Source organism: Polyodon spathula, chromosome 18 (assembly GCF_017654505.1).
Source record: "Polyodon spathula isolate WHYD16114869_AA chromosome 18, ASM1765450v1, whole genome shotgun sequence".
Classification (NCBI taxonomy): domain Eukaryota; kingdom Metazoa; phylum Chordata; class Actinopteri; order Acipenseriformes; family Polyodontidae; genus Polyodon; species Polyodon spathula.
In genome coordinates, this window is record NC_054551.1 from 24707902 (window position 1) to 24726459 (window position 18558).

General features: G+C 35.8%; 2 protein-coding genes across 4 annotated transcripts in view; one reads left to right on the plus strand and one right to left on the minus strand.

Moving 5' to 3' along the window:
• Positions 1–1211, plus strand: part of LOC121330711 — a 29889-nt gene extending 28678 nt beyond the window's left edge. Inside the window, exon 52 of the mRNA XM_041277434.1 lies at positions 40–1211. Within this exon, the coding sequence (XP_041133368.1) occupies positions 40–77 (38 nt within the window). The 3' untranslated portion in view covers positions 78–1211. The remainder of the gene's footprint in view (positions 1–39) is intronic.
• On the minus strand, positions 1018–12544 carry LOC121330799 (pre-mRNA-splicing factor 38B-like). 3 transcript variants are annotated; one of them, XM_041277590.1, is made up of 6 exons: positions 12087–12544; positions 8779–8847; positions 8385–8536; positions 8124–8184; positions 3819–4045; positions 1018–2210 (listed from the first exon to the last, which is right to left on the minus strand). In XM_041277590.1, the coding sequence occupies exons 1-6, from the start codon at positions 12306–12308 to the stop codon at positions 1394–1396; spliced, it is 1548 nt and encodes a 515-aa protein (XP_041133524.1). In that variant the 5' UTR covers positions 12309–12544; the 3' UTR covers positions 1018–1393. The 3 variants fall into 3 exon arrangements, with proteins under 3 accessions (XP_041133524.1, XP_041133526.1, XP_041133527.1); XM_041277592.1 differs by lacking the exon at positions 12087–12544 and adding an exon at positions 4858–4916 and having other exon boundaries at positions 8110–8536; positions 8769–8849; XM_041277593.1 differs by lacking the exons at positions 8779–8847; positions 12087–12544 and adding an exon at positions 4858–4916 and having other exon boundaries at positions 8110–8725.
• Between the last annotated feature and the right edge of the window lie 6014 nt (positions 12545–18558).

Sequence of the window (18558 nt, forward strand, 5' to 3'; positions counted from 1 at the left end):
ATGAATGTGCCCTAACATTTTCATATTTTTATTTCACAGATTACACATCACCATTACAGACTCTTGCACAGTTATAACCAATATTCTGCATCAATCTTCTGCTGGGGATTTAAGATTGTAACCTGTTTTCTTGTGTTTGTAACCTGTGAATTTATTACTCAAGTACTGGAAATAATTTTTAAATGGTCAAATATAAAACAAGATGTTTAATCTATAGTACATTTATGTTGATTTTTTTTTTTTTTTAGTTTTCAATATAGGAATTTATTATACATTTTTATACTATGTTGTTTGTGTTTCCCCAACTGCTGCTGGACTGTCTATGCTTGGTCTATAAAGTAGGCTATTTGCTATAAACAGAAATAATATTATTTAAGTAGGTTACCATTTTATACTTGTGTAGTAATAATATGAATAAAAAGCTTGATTTTATTACATTTACTTACAATAAAGATTGTCGCTGAAGATTATTACTGTTAAATAATTTTCTTAAAGTACAAAAAGATGGTGGTCAAAGTCTTCCTTTTACCTGATTCTTAAAAGTGGGTATCACTACTATTTGTTCCAAACTTGTTTTCCAATTTGAAGAGTATTATTGAGATTGAAGGTCATTGAAAACAAGTGTGTGATGAAGAATACCTCCCTCTGTCCTGTATATTTAGTTTTCCTAGTGCACTGTAGATATTTAGAATATTCTATACTTCCCACTTAACACCAGCATTTTGAATAGTTGGAACTGAATGTGCCAAATATTCCAAATGCAAGCTGCACTTCATTTATTTACCCTTGCTTACAAAGCAAGTCCTCAATTTACTAATTCCTGAGCTGTTTATTTATATTTAATGTTGACAAGGCACGTATCACATTTCCCAAAGAAAATATAAAGCTAGTGGTTTCCAAGGTATAATCTTTAATTGTTAAATCAGGAATAAAAACACCACATGCATGTGTAATTATTCATATCAATTTCATTCTCTGGTCTAAACCATTCAACATTCAAACACAAACACATTTTAATCTCTTTAATAAATGTTTTATTAGAAAAAAATTGCACCAAAGCAATTAACCAAAACACAGAGCACATAATTTCGGGCAATGTATTGCCTTATACAAATGCATTCTGGTGGTTGCTTCATATGAATTAAAACATTCTCAGAACATATGTACAGAATAAATTGTGGAACATTAAAATAATAAAAAAAAAAAAAAAATTAAACAATAGCTACAATGGACAGTGAAAATTACAAAAGCACTTCCCTACTAAAAGGAAATGAAATACGCAAACTAGAGGGACATATGAATGATTATGCACGTTTAGCATAAACTTCCATTTAACAAAGATTTGAAAAAATAATAAAAACAAACATTTTACTTCAAAATCAACTCTGGTTCCTCAAAGCCGTTCCGCTCGCTCTGTGCTTTGGCTTCTCCTACGTTCATGTTTGCTTGAATGGTCCTTGCCGTCACTGTGCTCCTTCCTATGAGGTCGCTCTGTGCTTTTGCTGCGCTTGTGCGATCTCTCTTTGCTATGACTGCGGTTTCTTTTCTTTGACTTTTCATCACCGTCTGTTCTTCCCTTGCTTCCACTCCTGCTGCGTTTGTTTGATTTTTCAGTTTTGTATTTATTAGACCTCTCTTTGCTTCCACTCCTGCTGCGCTTGTTTGACTTTTCAGATTTGTGTTTATTAGACCTCTCTTTGCTTTTACTCCTGCTTCGCTTGCTGCCATCATTTTTACTGTGGCTTCTGCGTTTTCGCTCTCTACTTTGGCTTCTACTATGCCTTTTAACTTTACGGTCATCTCTATGCCTCTTTTCTTCCTTTTCATCTTTAGGTTTTCTTTCTTTCTCTCTGTCCCTCTCACTTCCACGTTCTTTATCATAACCCCGCTCTTTCTTCTTGCTCTTCTCATTCTCCTTTTCCCTTTCTTTCCGGTCATTCTTTTTGTCCCGGCTCTTGCTAAGGCTTCTGTGCTTCTCCTTACTCCGGCTGCGTCTGCGTTCCACTGCTCGCTCTGGGCTTCGAGAGCGGTGGCGTTCCTTGTCCACCCTGTCTCTATCTTTGTCTTTTCCCTCACGTTCTTTTCTCTGCCGGTCCCTTTCTCTCTCCAGTTCCCGATCAAAGCTGGTTGATCCATGTCCATCTCTATGACGACTATGACTTCTGGATCGTTTTGGAGATCTTCGAGGACTATCAGATCTTTTTGGAGATCTGAAGCAAAAATAAAAAAGGAACTTAACAACTTTGAAAAGTATAGGTATTTGCAATCATAAGTTAACTGGTACATTATCTTAAAATAGCTAAAGACTTGCAATAAAATACTGAATTCATGCTCAAGCAGAAAAACATGTGGAGCTTTGGATTACTGTGTAACATGGCAAGTAACGCTTTAAAAACTATGATGCATATTAGATTTATTTATTTATTTACCTTATTCATGTTGATTAGTACCAGTTGGGTGTCAAAGCAAAATCCCCCCCCGCCCCTCCCCAAAAAACCCCAAAAATAATAATAATAATAATTTGTTTAAATCCATAACCAGTCAGACTAACAATCAAAAGAAAACTACGCAGGACATTAATAACACAAACAGTATCAGTGTGTTTCTAAAACAGATGTAAAATAAAACATTTGCCCTTTTCATCTCTATCCAATAATTGTTTATATTACGAAGTAGTTTTATGCAATGAAACATGTAAAAATGGTTCTATTAGTCCCTGCATCCTCAAAAAAAAAAAAAAAAAAAAAAACCCAGCATAGCTCTCAGTATCCCATATAGCACTGCGCACGTCTCCAGTGGCGACTCGCTAATCTGTATCAGAGCATCTTACCTGTTGACTCAGCTAAGAATTTGGACAAGTAAAACATGCTCAATTATCATGGTTAAGACCTGCTGGGTCTCTATTGAACTATTCCGACATCTTCCCTGCTTTCGCAAAGCTTGCAGCAATTGCAATTATGATACCTGTACCTTGTGTACCAGTAGAACAGGGTTTTAGCTGTCAGAGCAGAGTGCAGACCACTCTTGAAGATCAACAAAAACCATGACAATTTTAAATGGAAGCTCCTGGGAATTAAGACTTTGATTTGGAAAGAGCATGAGCCATTTTTTGTATTTGGGTGATAAAAGGAACATTTATAAAATAACTTTTAAAACAGTAAAACCGTAAATAGTTATGATGCTGACAGCTACCCGCAGACACACTGGTACATGTTCAACAACACTGATTTTTACGCTGCGAATGGGGATTTTTCAAAAGAAAACGTGTTATGATAAGCTTGTCTGTCTGTTTCTACTACCATTATTTATAATGCGTACTGTTTTGCATGTTAACTTCGATAATCTGAAATAGTTACACTGGAAAATAACGTAACTATGCTAATACAATATGTCAAAACGCAGATGATATGGTTGAAAACGCAGACATTGAGATGGTATGCTTTTTACAAATGCACATTTTCAAAGGCTAGTGCGACCTCTCCATCTCTAAATGGTCTTGCAAATTAGTTGTGTTACCAGAGTATCCCAAACATTACTTTCTTTACTTTTCATACCATCAGAAAACACTCACGGGGCAGGGCGGAGAAGGTGAACTCAATCGCACGCAGATTCAGCAAGTCAGACCTGAGGGGAGCAGAGCTGCTCTGCTCTTAATGCAAAAAATAATGACAGTTTCCACATTTTATAAAAAAAATAAAAGCTTTTCTTTGCTTAAACCCTTTACACAAAAACAATGCACAGGCTTGACTATCAATAGTTGTAAAATGATACAATGCATCGCCTCAGCCTTACAAAATAAAATCACAATTCAACCCTACCTTGATCGTCTGCGTTCTGCATGTTTTTCCTGCTCTTCTGCTTCCTCTTTATCATCCTTTTTCAAATTTTTTCTTGGTCTGTTTTTCATTTGCTGGTCAATCATCTTCTGAACTGGTACTGGAATTCTTGGAAAGAGTGTTGAAAACCACTCAAGTTTTGTGAGGAAAGAGCGTAGCATTTCTCCAACATTCATAACACAGCCTCCACCAGCCTTTACATCAAGCTCCTGGAAGAGAAAACACCAGCCCATCTTGTTAATACCACAAAATAACCAGCACTTTCACGAAACAAGCTTTATTTTCATGACATCTTCACTTAAGAACCACATGAACTACATAATGTTCATTAAATGCACTGCAATTTGGAAGTTGAGTATAACAGCAAGAGGATTCCCTCGTATGATTGTGGTGCGTCCAAAGCAAAAAGTTAAACTGTGAACATTCTGGTTCCATTGTGTGATAATGTTTTCATACATCAAGAAATATCTTTTCACGTGTACGTTTATATGTGAAAATATTCTTCACCTCTTCACTAATTGTTCGTTGTCCTACTTCCTTAAAAGCAGAGTCATCATTTACTTTAAAATGTGATGACAATATTGTAATACACAGTACCAATGTTCACCTCTGTTTCCATGAAGCTTAGGGTCAATAAAAGGAATTAACCTGCCATAGTGCTGTTTAGACTGGAGTGACTCGTCTTGAAAATGTGTTTACATTTTCCAAGACACTTTTCTTCTGTAACTGTGACAATATATGCTCCTTTTGATAGTTATAACACACTTGGATACAATAGCAAACCAACTGCCATGAAGCATGAGGTTCGATTACTGTTTTAAAAAGCAGATTCCTTAATGACCATCTTTGAAAAGGGTCATTACCGCATGATCTCCTTCTTGCTATGTCATCTCACAGTTCAGGACATGTTAGTCAGCTATTGTCAGGCCCAAACCTACAGTGCAAGCACACAGGAAGAGTGACTTAAAACCAGCTACATGGAAAATAACAATCTGAATGTAAAACAGCTGCTTGGACTCACACACACAAACCAGCAGTGTTGAGATACAATTCCCAATTCACCTGCTGCACAAGGGAGATCTAAAGAAGAAAACATGGAAGTTAACCAACTGGCAGAATGTTAAATTATATTTTATCTACAGAAAAAAGTGATGGAAAAAAAAAGATCTCAGGTATCACTCCCTTCCCCAACAAAAGTAAAAAAACAAACAAAAAAACCCTAGTATTACACTGTGTAACAAATTTTTATTTATTTTTTGGTTCCTGGGTAGTAAGTGTTATTTCCTAATTGCTTATGCCTCAAAAGTATAGAAAATGGCTATTATTCCCCACAAACTTTGCTTCTGTGACCAGGACAGTGATATTTTGAAATTTACCTATTTTCCAGAACATTCCAGATATATTCAGTGCTGAGTAAACTTGGAGTAACTTCTAGAATTTTCCAGTAATATAAATAGTAGTATAAATACAGGGGCCTTAAGCCCACCAGTTCAGTTTAGTTCTAGCTGCCTAAGTGGATACATATCTGCATTTTTCTGAGATGGCATCAAGAGGCTGCAATGGTGGCATTCCTGATGGGTCTCCAAGGCAGTTTTACCAAGTTTTCCTGCTATCTTTGCCTTTGGGACAGCAGGGACACCAAGGCGCACTACCACAGGCGGGACTGGCCACAGCGGACCGAGTTCTCTGTGGGGAGGAACAACGTCAAGTGGGAGTCACTGGTGGACCCCCGGAAGGTGCTGATGCCACCACTGCACATCAAATTGGGCCTTATGAAACAATTTGTCAGAGCTCTAGATAAGGAGTCGGCAGCCTTCAAGTACCTTCAAGACTTCTTCCCTAAGCTGTCTGAGGCAAAGGTCAAAGCCGGTGTCTTCGTCGGACCACAGATAAAGATGATCCTGGAGTGCAATGAATTCCTCAAGAAGCTCACTAGTAAGGAGAAAGCGGCTTGGAACAGCTTGTCGCAGTGGTTCGGGGCTTCCTAGGCAATCACAAGGCCAAAAACTATGTGGAGCTGGTTGAGACTCTGGTGAAGAACTACGGCACAATGGGCTGAAGGAGGTCCCTCAAAGTCCATATCCTTGATGCTCATCCTTACAAATTCAAGGAAAACATGGGAGCGTACTCGGAGGAGCAAGGCGAGCTCTTCCACCAGGATAGACTGGGCTTTGAACGCCGTTACCAAGGACAGTATAACGAGAACATTATGGGAGACTACATTTGGGGGCTGATTCGTGAAAGTGATTGACAATATAATCGTACATCTCGAAAAACTACTCACTTCTAAATCTTTTGTAGTCATTTTTGTATTACTGTAGTATAAATACTATAGTATTATATGTTAATTTGGATTCATATGTTGTTTTTTTCTGACTTTGTGAACGAAAAGACACAAATTCGCAGACCAAAGGAACCTTTATAGTTTATAAAGTTTTAAATAGTCGAGGTTTCAAAATATCACAGTCCTGTCACATAAGCAAAGTTTTTGTGGAATAATAGCCATTTTCTATACTTGAGGCATAAGCAATTAGGAATAAGCATTTGACTCAGGGGTCCTTGTTTGAAACACAATGTTACACAGTGTAGGATGCAATTGGGTGTTTTTTTTTTTTGTTTTTTTTTTTAAAAACAAGAAAATTACTCTTCATTGGTTTCACCTAGAAATGTGTCTAGCCAGCTTATACTGTACTGCATCCTAAATGCCACAGCTTAGAAAAAAGAAAGTGTGACTTTATAAACTGCTCCTTATTCTGGTTTGCTGAACCCCCTCTGAATAAACAATGTCAATGAATCAATTAACAATACTTCTCTAAACAGCCCATTTGTGAAGCTATCCAGTCAGACACTGGTGGTGCAATTTGTATTATGGAAAAAATGGTAATTAAAATAGGTTATTTATACAACCACTAACTTAACTGCTACTTACCACTATGTTTAATGCTTTTACGGAAGCAGGGTATATGCTATTTAGGTATGTTTCAATAAACAAGTACCATAATTACCAAATGTACATTTCCATCTTCTAAAATGTGCAAGTCTGCAGATTAACCCTTTGCTGTCGGACCGTTCTAATTTCGGTGCCTGAGAACCGAAAAAACTCCATTGTGATGTCTCACAGCAATAAGCCGTGTAGTAATCAAATCAGTCTTTCTTAAGCTTGTTATTGAGTATACCTAGGCCCTAGAAACAAAAAAACCATGTTTTCCTCTGTGTATTTTCAAGAACACTTCAAGAAAGTCATGTACAGCAAATGCGATCGGCAGCACCAACTTTTGAAGCCGAGTTACATAGGAAGTTCAAGATATGCCATGTAAACATAGCACGAAGATAACGCAAACGTCTCATCTACGGCTGTTTTTGATGATAATTATCCCCTGAACTTGTAATTAAATATGTATTTCAATTCAATATGTAATATTAAATGTTTTTGTGATTTTATATATATTATATATATATATATTCTTGCACTGACTGCAATAACTTGCATTTCACATGCAAAATTGGTTTTACTTTACTACATGTATTGCTTTATCATCATAGTTATTTTTTTCTATCGACTTTTTCTTCTGCTGAATATATACTTTATTTTTTACTTGCCGTGGTCACAACATGCAGGCTACGATATTCTGCTTTACATAATAGCTTTTCATACTTGTTTTTACTATTTGTGGTTGCATTTAACTTTTTTCTATAACATTTGAATGTAATAATATAGTAATGCGATTAGTGTTTGCTGCATGCTTATTTCTTTTAGTGTATGCTGAAAATAGTGTGCTTTTCTTCCACTTGAGTAAATGTAAGAAATGCTTTTAATAATAATAATAATAATAATAATAATAAACAACTGCATTTTATTAATTTTTTGATTTTTTTATGGGGCCGTGGCTTAGTTATTTTTTTATATTCCACCAGTTAACATATTATATCACTGGAAGCAGCTACTTCAGACCTTTCTATTAATATATTGGGTTTTAAATTCTGATTTAAGGTTACCAAGCAAGCAATAAAATACAACATGTTCATGTCCAAATTTGGGAATTCTGATTAGGCAGCAAAGGGTTAAACTTTCCTTTTGATTTTTAAATAAAGGTGACTATTTACAAAGCGGATTAGGTCTAGAAGTTCACTAAATGAAAACCAAATTAAGCCAAATGAAGGCAAAGGTGAAAATCAGCAATATTCATCACAATGTTGATAGAAAATAAGAAACTATTAACTTGAGGATTCATTCTGAAAGCCAATACAAAACTGAAAAGGAAAAAAATATTACCCTTGGCGACATACCTCCTCATCATCAAGGAAAGCATCAAACCAGTCCAGGAGGTCCGGAGGAGGCTGTGTGTACCTTCAAGAAGGAAGCATGTAATTAAGCTTGGATCAGGAACCAATATCCCCCTCTCTCTCTCATACATTAAACAGACACACAGTATTTCTAGCACCCATTTTAAGGATTCCCTTATCTGAGACAATATACTGCAATTTAATATTCCAAATGCTTTTAGGGTGATCATCTGCTTCTATAAAAATTGAAAAATGCTTACATACCTGATATACATAAAGCCAAGGGCCCGAATGTATGGAGAATCTGTGTGTGTAATAAGACCCATTACTTGTTTACGAGTTAATTTAAGTGTAAACAATTTGTACAGTAGGCAAAAAGCTGTGGAAACGATGCCTCCAGTTCCGACCCCTCGTACCTAAAAAAAACATTTAAATGAGTACAGTCTAAACTTTGCACTATTTAAATATTTAGCATCTTGTTAAAAATACTTACCTATACTTAATACACCGAATACAATAGTGTCATTCTGAACCAACACCACAGTATAATAACAGTTCCAATGTAAAATTTGCACTTACTGGTTTTATATATATATACATATATACTCCTACACTGCACAAAAGACGAGAAATTAAAAAAGCACGTACTTCTACTTACCCCTCCGCACATGCCAGTCTGGCCTGCGGTTTTTCTGCTTCCTTTTTCCCAGGGTTCAACGTGCGTCACCTATCAATAAAAAAAGAAAAAAAAACTCAATGTACTGATATTTTGACATTTTTTACAGTAAGCAATCATTTTGCTGCCACGAGTAGCTCATTTGTTGCTGAATACTCAACAACTAGTCATTTTACTTCATTCTGAATACACTGCTATATGCCACCAAATATTACCAAAAAATGTATCTACTGCCTACTAACTAATACTGTAATTGCAGCCTTCTTATTTCCAGCCAGGGGCCGGCTAAATTGCCATCTAAATTGCCATGTGAGCCGCCTAAAATAGTTATTTCAAAATGTTTTTACAGTGCTTGCATTTTCCAGTAAACAGTATTCAAAATGTTTATTTTCTTCCAGTAAAATAGCCGCAGTTCCCACAATTCACTATGTATGCAAGTCGAGTAACATTCCTTCTCTGTGGGCATTTCGTTTCCCCAAGTTGTTTCCATGAACACCGTGAATCACGATGGACCAATTAGTTCTGAGCTTACAAATGATGTTGGTGATGAAGGCCTAACTGTACAATCATAAACCTGAGTAACCGTACAGCAGTTATGAAATTTTATTAAAAAATGTTTTAAAACAAACCTCAGTTTTCTATGCAAGATCGTCTATTCTAAGCGTATGAAATAGTAAGTATATATTATAGCATTGTAAAATGTCTTATGCAGTGACTTAGAAGATTGATCTGAAACCTAGCATATAAAATTAATTCAGGAAACGATTATTTGCACTGTACAATTAGTGAATAACTATTTTATTTCAGTCTATTAAAAAAACCAAAAAATATCACTATATGAGCTACAAGATATACCTGTGAGATCTTCTGCTGCATAATCAGTTGCTGAATAACTGCTATAAGGAATGGTGCAAACTGATACACAATATAAAAATGTAGGCATTAATGAACGGGTTAAACCTGCATTTCCTTTCACGCTGAAACTTTTTACTCCTACACACTCACCAGATGTATAGTTGGCTCATCAATCTGACTGCCTCTCGTGGCGACACGTTCTGGCAAAACTGAGCTACAACAGTACATTCAAAGTCTTAAAGTGTGTACAATCTACGTCAGTAACTTTTATCCTTTTCCAGGGTCCTACATAAACATTGTGGTTTCTACAGCAAGTAGTCGCACTTTAATACAAATTAAACCTAGTAAGCCGTGTATTGCAGTGTTTTGGCAAACTGCAAGCACCAGCCAAAAAGGGAAGCTTCTGATTGCCGACAGTAGTTAATGCTAATCTCCTAAGGAACTGGTATGTCAGTTTGTGCTAATCTGTATAAAATTAATAAGCAATATCCCAAACCACGTGTGTATATAAAATGTAACTTGTTGACCAAAGCGATTTTCTGTTTCAGCATTATTCTTTTCATTTCAGAAGTCATTTCCATTTCATATACCTATTACTTGATATTTATGTACTGACCTTTTACTTTCAAGCCATGTTGTTCAAGTAAATGCCAATACATTATTTACTGTTACTTATTTTAATCAAGCAACAGCTAACAATTTAAAAAAATGTTAAAAGGAAAGAAAGATACAACTTACTGTAGAAATCACATTAATGTTTACATAAAATGCAACAAACAAACTTCTGAAAACCAAAATACAGTGTTCAAAATCACAGTTCTTGCAAGCGCATTAAAAAAAAAAGTATTTATTTATTAATGCACTTGCACATTCGCGGTCTGTAGTTAGTGAGAAACGGCGCCATGGGAAAGTATGTATACTCAGAATCTTGGATAACTAAAAATAAATGTAAGGGCTGGTTGGTTCCATTAAATATTTTTACAAACGTAAAATTGGTATTGTTTTTTCTTTGTATAAAATGCAAAAGAAAAAATTGAGCGTGTGAAAAAATAGACAACATAAAACAGCTTATGACTTACCTTTTCTGTAATCAAATTTACTATCAGTTAATACTGCTTTTTACCTTATGTCTAAGTTAGAAATTGCTTCATATTTCTTTTCTGACTCACTTGGTATCATGGTATCTGTGTGACATTGTTTGCTTTTGTGTCTGAAATATAAATTTATGTTTCACTGGTGTCTCGTTCTATCTTTCACCACTTAGGGTAATAAATTATTGCAAAAAACAAAACAGTTTGCTTAAATAGGTAGACTTTACATAATTTGAAATTTACTGTGTGCCAAGACAAGTTGGTGATTTTGAAATTCTAATATAAATAAATAACTTTGTAATTTTTTCATAGACACATAAGTAACATTTACTTTTAAATTTCGACACCTAAAATCATAACAAATGAACAAAGTCACACTTATTTTAAATTTTGAGTCCCTAGTTAGGCCCAGGATATGCAGTTTTAAACCCCTGCAAAATCCTGACATTTTTGGTGGGGGGCGTTGCCCCCTGCACCTGTCCTGGCCAGAGGACCCCCATACCTTATACTTAGGATTTCTAGCCTCCTACTTTAAATGAAAATGAAAAGACTGACTAGTACAGTATATCATGCAAGTTATCCAAATGTCAAGCAACTTCTTACCACTGATATTACAATCCCCACAAGTGACTTGGTCTAAACAATCCGAACCATACAACAGAGGCTGGAAATCTTATGGGGAGATTTTAATCTAAACATGCTTTTAATTCCAAACATGCTATGTTTCCCTTTTCTCCAGTGTCCTAATCTGCTTTAATTGTGTCGCATAGTGTTGTAAGGGCATGGCTACATCACTAAAGTTGTTCAACATACAGTAGGCCACATGCCCCAAATCTTGGACCATGTTAAACAAATAGGCCTACAGTTTAATTATGACTGGCGAAGAGTTTAAATTAGACAACTGTGACGTACACCTTAACACTGGAGTTCAAATCACGAAAGATATTTTTGTAAATCAACGTTTCGCTGTAAAATAAATTAGGTGGTTTATTTAAAAAACAATACAAGACGAATGTTTAGCGCCTTGTTTCCGCAAATCTTGAGACTACTACAAGGAGGTAATACTAACTGCTGGGTGAACAAGATAGTGTCAATTACCCATAGTTTTTCAACCTACTGACAGTAAACATTATACCTGCTGCACTCCACCAGCCATTATTATTTGAAATTGCGACTACTTACGTAGTTCAGTTCACGCAAACTAAACTGACTACGTAAGATACAAAACGAGGGATACTGGTACATATTCCAGATAGTAATGATTTTCTCCAATTAAAACGAAAATACAAATGAGTAATGCATCTATATATATCTATCTATATCTATATATCTATATCAATTTACCTTGAAATAAATTTCATCCACGACCTCGTGGTAGGTTTTCAGCTCGTACAGCTGCACTTTGAAATAGGGCGAAGAGAGAACGTTTGTCAGAATCATGGGGTTCAGGTTCATTGTCTTTTCGTTGCCCCAAAGCGGCAGGACGTTGCCGTGTTTCCCCGAAGCTGCCGGTTTGCTCACGGTTTGTTGCTGTTGATTCCCGGCCACCACCGTGTTGTTGGCCATATTGTTTCTTTCTCCGACGTTTTTTAATTTCCAAGAAATTAAATCAATGTTTTTACTAAATCGCCATTAAAATTCGCTAACCATTACAGATAGAATAACAAAATAACCTATTGCGCGTGTTTATGTATTATAATTGTTTTTATTATTATTATTATGTAGCTATGACCTCTTTCTTCCTCTAACTCAACAAGACCCTTTCCTCCCGACAACAGCCGGATGAACAAAATGGCCGCAATTGCCGGGAAAGACCTGTGACGTCGAAACAGAAAACAACCAATGAAAATTGAGGTAAAGGATTACAAACTAGATGAAACTACACCCCATATGCTGCACAAATTTACTTCGTAAAACTGACTCTTTAGCGATCCCCAGTGGTGTTCTTCCTCTTCTTGTGCTGTATTGTTTTAAACTCATTAGTTAATGCTATTTTCTTTACTTTGTGTGGGGGAGCCTTGGTGTTGTTCTTTTGGCACGGACTCAGTCAGGACATAGGGGTAAAGGAGTTGCCAACTACAGTAGCATTAGCCTACTTGGGCAAGAATATACAAATCGACATTACGTTATCAAATACAAACTACACAACGATCAGCACCGCTCATACTTTCATCAACCCACAAAAAAAAAAAAAAAAAAGTTTACAACCCTCAGTGTTTATTTATGGGCACACTACAAATCTTAGAGCAGTTTCTTTGGACATTCTATTAATCTTTTAGTTTTGAAGATAACTGGCAAATCACTTATCAGGTTGTGATGAAACATTTCCTTGCTAATTCGTATTCTATACTATTCTGTATATGCTGGTAATATGTGTCGTGGTTATTAACTTTTTTTTCGTCAATAGAGCTCTGATTGTTCAATTGACATCTGTGTCGGGGATGTATGTTACTGACAAAATCATAGATGAAGAGAAAAAAATAGCAACTATATTAAATGATTAGTTTTTACAAAGGAGAATGCGGACAACATGCCCTACATGTCGACCTGTTCCTTTCCAATTTTAAATAACTAGCATAACAGAGGCAGAAGTGTTAAAGGGACTAGGAGCTCTTAAAATAAACAAATCCCTTTGGCAGGATGAGATCCTCCCAATAGTATTCAAAGAAATTAAATAAGTTAATTAAGAACTGCCAACTAAAATCACGCAACAATCTCTTGAGACTGACAGACTGGAGAATTGCAAATGTAATACCGATCCACAAAAAGGGAGACAAAACCGAACTTCTATTATATGTAAACTTATGGAAACTATAATAAGATCCAAAATTGAAATTTTCCTATATGGTAACAGTATCATGGGAGACAGTCAACATGGTTTTAGGAAAGGGAGATCGTGTCTAACTAACCTGCTTGGGATTTTTCTGAGGATGCAACATCGACAATGGATAACTGCAAAGCATATGACATGGTTTATTTAGATTTCCAGAAAGCTTTTGACAAAGTCCCGCGTAAAAGATTACTTCTTAAACTGAACGCAGTAGGGATTCAAGGAAATGCATGCACGTGGATTAGGGCGTTGTTAACATGAGAGGAGAAACCTCAAAATGGAACAAGGTAGCCAGTGGAGTACCACAGGGATCAGTATTAGATCCTGTGCTCTACCTAATCTACACTAATGACTTAGATTCTGGTTTAGTAAGCAAACTTGTTAAATTTGCAGACAACACAAAAAAAGGAGGTGTGGCAAACACCCTTGCAGCAGCAAAGGTCATTCAAAAGTATCTAGACAGCATTCAGAACTGTCAGACACATGGCAAATGACATTTAATATAGAAAAGTGAAAAGGCAATAAAAATGTCCACTATAATACCATATGGGAGATACTGAACTTGAAGAAGGAATCTATGAAAAAGATCTAGTAGTTTATGTTGACTCAGAAATGTCTTCATCTAGTTAAAATATTAAAAAAGGCCAACAAAATACTTGGATATATACTGAAAAGTGTTGAATTTAAATCAATGGAAGTAATGTTAATTCTTTACAATGCATTAGTAAGACCTTGCTAATTGCTGCTCTAGAAAGAGTGCAAAGAAGAGCGACCAGAATTATTCAGGGTTTAAAAAGCATGTCATATATGCAGACAGGCTAAAATAATTGAATCTATTCAGCCATGAACAAAGAAGACTACACAGTGATCTGATTCAGGTATTCACAATTCTAAAATCTACACAGAGAATTGTGAGAGTCTGGAACCAACTCCCCAGTAATGTTGTTGAAGGTGACACCCTGGGATCCATCAAGAAGCTGCTTGATGAGATTCTGGGATCAATAAGCTACTAACAACCAAACGAGCAAGATGGGCTGAATGGCCTCCTCTCGTTTGTAAACTTTCTTATGTTCTTATGTATGTTACTGACATGACTGTTTAATTAGTGTTACATTAGTCCCTGGTTATTATGCCATTTTATTTGTTCATATTAGTTTTTTTGCAATCAATGCGCTAAACATCATTGTTTATTGTTTATCATTGTTTATTTGTGAGACCCATGAATAAAAACTGACAATGATCCTCAGCATGGAGCTAGTAATGTTTTCTCCTCCACTTTACAGAGGTTCTGGTTTGTAACTGACCTTGTTAAAAAGTACAAGCCAAAAAGGGTAATAATATATCTTTTTTATTGATTTAAAATTATTGATATTTGAAACTGTTGACATGTTTGTTTTTTTTTAATAACAGTATACTATTCAGTAGACTGTCCTGGTTACTTGTATTTTTGCAAAATCATTGAATTAATTTAATTACCTAATTATTTGAATTTTGCCAAATAATAATACAAGAAAATAGCCTGAATTGTCAGTGGAGGACTACAGTTGGGGGGCATATGTCCCAATAAATATACTGTGTTTTAGCTTAGCATAAAGTAAGATTAGCTAACCAAACATAATACAGAGACTTATCTGTTAAAAAACAGGAGTTTAAGATTTAACTGGTTTTTAGTAACATTCAAGGGAATAAATGATCATACATAGCCGATTTGTCTGCCAAAGGGCAGAAAGCAATAGGGAAAATATGCTGGAATGCTCCCAGGAAGATGAAAAGGTGGATGACAAATACTCCTCACAAGCTCAAGCAAATGTGTTCCATCTGTCAGCAACATTTCACAAGATCCTTGTAGTACTGAGGAACAATTCCTTACTGATACAGGGGGAGATAATGAAGCATATAAGGAGGCAAATACCATTTTCATTCCTTTGGCTAAACTGTTTTCTTTCTCTAGTGTGCAAAGGCTCTGTGGCTGTTTGGATTGTCTCAAAGGGATACTGTCTGAAACATCCCAAGTTGAACTCAACAGTGATCCTACAGCTATGATACAGTCTGCTGCTGAAGATATTGAGGAGCACTCTGAAGCATGCTGGGATACAAGCTGTTTGGAATTAGAGGATCCCCTTGCTGAGTGTGTGGAAGACAGCAAGAGCTTTGTGACAGCTAAGGAAGTAGAGGGTGGATTCAACAATAAACATAGAGTTTCTTTATGCATCGCTTCTCTTGATTGAATATATGATATATATATATATATATATATATATATATATATATATATATATACACACACACACACACACACACACACATACAATTTTTGGCTTTTTCAAAAATTGTAATTGAATGAAACAAACCATTTTTCCAACGAAGTACACTTGCCGAACACACCAGGAATAGCAAAGACGGTCATATATAACATGCAAAAAGACCTATGTTGAAAACACTATCTATTTTTTTTTCTAGTTGCTGTAAAATTATTTTAAAAAATATTATTTGTTGCCATAACAATAGTCGAACTTGCATATAACTACCACAAAGTGTTCTTTAAGTATGCAGGTATAATATATGAAATAAAGATGTACAGTTATTTATAGCTTGTTGTAGTTTGATGCTTTGACTGGATATCATCTTCCATTACAATGTATTAATTATTGAAAAAAGATGCAGAATTATATCTGTAAAACCCATATGAAAATAATAGTTAATTAACAAGTAATGTTATAAATCAATAATTAGGATAAATATAATTACTGTATTTCAAAAACTCTTTTAGATGGTACAAGTATCTTTATTTACACATACTGTACAAATAATATCCAACTATAAACAAATCAGATTTTGGACTGATGCCATGGTTGAATGTGTTGCACTTGCAGTTACCCATAGCTGCAACCTCCTTGGTTCTGAGTTTGTTGTAGAGTGTGAGCTTAATCTTGGTTAATGTACTCTTTCTAGAATCGCACTACTCTGCTCAGAATTTTAATGCCTGGTATAGAGCTAGTGTCAAAATCCTTTTCTTACATTTACTGTGTGAAGCTGCCTCCTGATTATCACAGAGCTGGGGGGTGGGGGGTAAGGATTAGTCTCTGATCACTCCAGGGAAAAATGGGAGATGAAACCGGCAAATCATTTTACAGCATGTCACTTTGTGAGAGAGACAAACTCTTAAGAGCAGTCCACTGCAGCATAAGGTGGTATCTTGATAATACAGAGATTTAAACAGCTCTGTGTAACAGTTCAAGGGTATCTATTTTCTAACAAATCCAGTTGTTTTAGATATAGATGTTTTTAATACGACATCCTACTGTAAATTGAACCAGTAATGAGAATATTAACCGTCTAATGCCTGCTGGTATGACATGGAGGATACAATACTGCCCTTTTAGCACTGTGTCCAGCCTTACATACTTACATAATTTTGGGTCGGGTACAATGTAACCTTCAGCATTATTTCCTAAAATATACACATGGCTCTGCCAGCCCATTTCACCACTAGACAATTGCTGTAATGGTGGTTTTAGTTCCCCAATAACAGCCACTTTGGCAGAACAGCTGCCACCCGGACAGAAAAAAAAAAAAAAAAAAAAAAAGGTTTGTGAAAGATGGTATGATTTCATTCAGTCTTGTCTACCTGTTTGACAGAAAATATAGTTTACATATTTCTGCATAGTCCCCTTGACAAAGGAAGTACATGACTAAATAAATATCAGATTGCACTGCAATACAAAAAAAAAAAAAACATAACAAACACAGATAATACAAAAGCTATAAAAAAGTAAAAAAACAAACAAACAAAAAAAAAAACGTATACAATAGCATAATGTACTTTTATACTAGTTTCTTAAAGTAGTCGGTCATCCTTGATTTTTGACAAATATGGATTATATTAATTACCAGAAGGTTCTGATTGGTTTGATTTTATTATTATTCATTACAGTTGAGCTGATGATGGGGGTCAACAAACATCAGAACGCAGAGGCGAACCAGGTTGTCAAAAACAAACAAACAAACAAAAAAAAACCTGATTTTCACGGCATAGCCAAACTAAGCCAGGTTAAGGCATTTATATTATCAAAGCAAAGTAACTTTGAACCAACCCTTAAAGGTTTGCTGACAGTAGTGTTTTGAGCAAAATACGGAGATGCCCGGGACAAGGGTCCAAAATGTAGGAGACTCCCGGAGAATACGGGGCAGTGGACAGGTCTGAGGATGTTCCAGTCTAATGACATCGTCATAGCTGCATTCCACCGCAGCGTAAAGGTATATCCGCTAGAAAGTGTACTGAGGGCATTAGATGGGGGTCACTATTTGAAGATTATTGGCTAAACTGGTCAGATTCTACACAGAATGATCTCCGTGAACGCACACATGATTCTAGGCCATTTTTCCAAGCACTCCCACATTTCACATTTCAGCTAGGCAACTCTACGAAATCAACCCACCCTAACTGTAACCCAACATCAACCCCAACCTAACCTTAAGCAACCCCAGCTCCAATACCTAACCCTAAAGCTAACCGTTAAAAATCATCTGGTGCTCTCAGACAAGTTCTGGTGGATATTCCATTGTGCTGCGGATCAGTGGCGGAGGAAGAGGAAGATGGGCCCCCCTCCCCAAACATTAATTTAACCCTTATTTATAAACACAAAACATACCAATCAAGTGTTCACTATTTAACTAAATTTAATTGTCAGAATGTCAGCATGTGTGAAACAGTACGCAATAAGAACGCTTTCTACTCGCCTACTTTATTTTGCGTACATCTTTACTAACAACTCAATGTTTTAATCATAAACGAACAGGTTTAATCACTAAACCTACCAGGATTCCCCAATTCTGCGATCACAGAAATTATTACAGAATTCATAATTCTGCACATTTGCAGAAATTGTCTCACATAGGAAGCGTTTTTTTATGATTATTATTTTTAAATCAGAAATGTAGGCATGCTTATTTGCTGTAGTTTATTTTGGTGGCCGCAGCAGCACC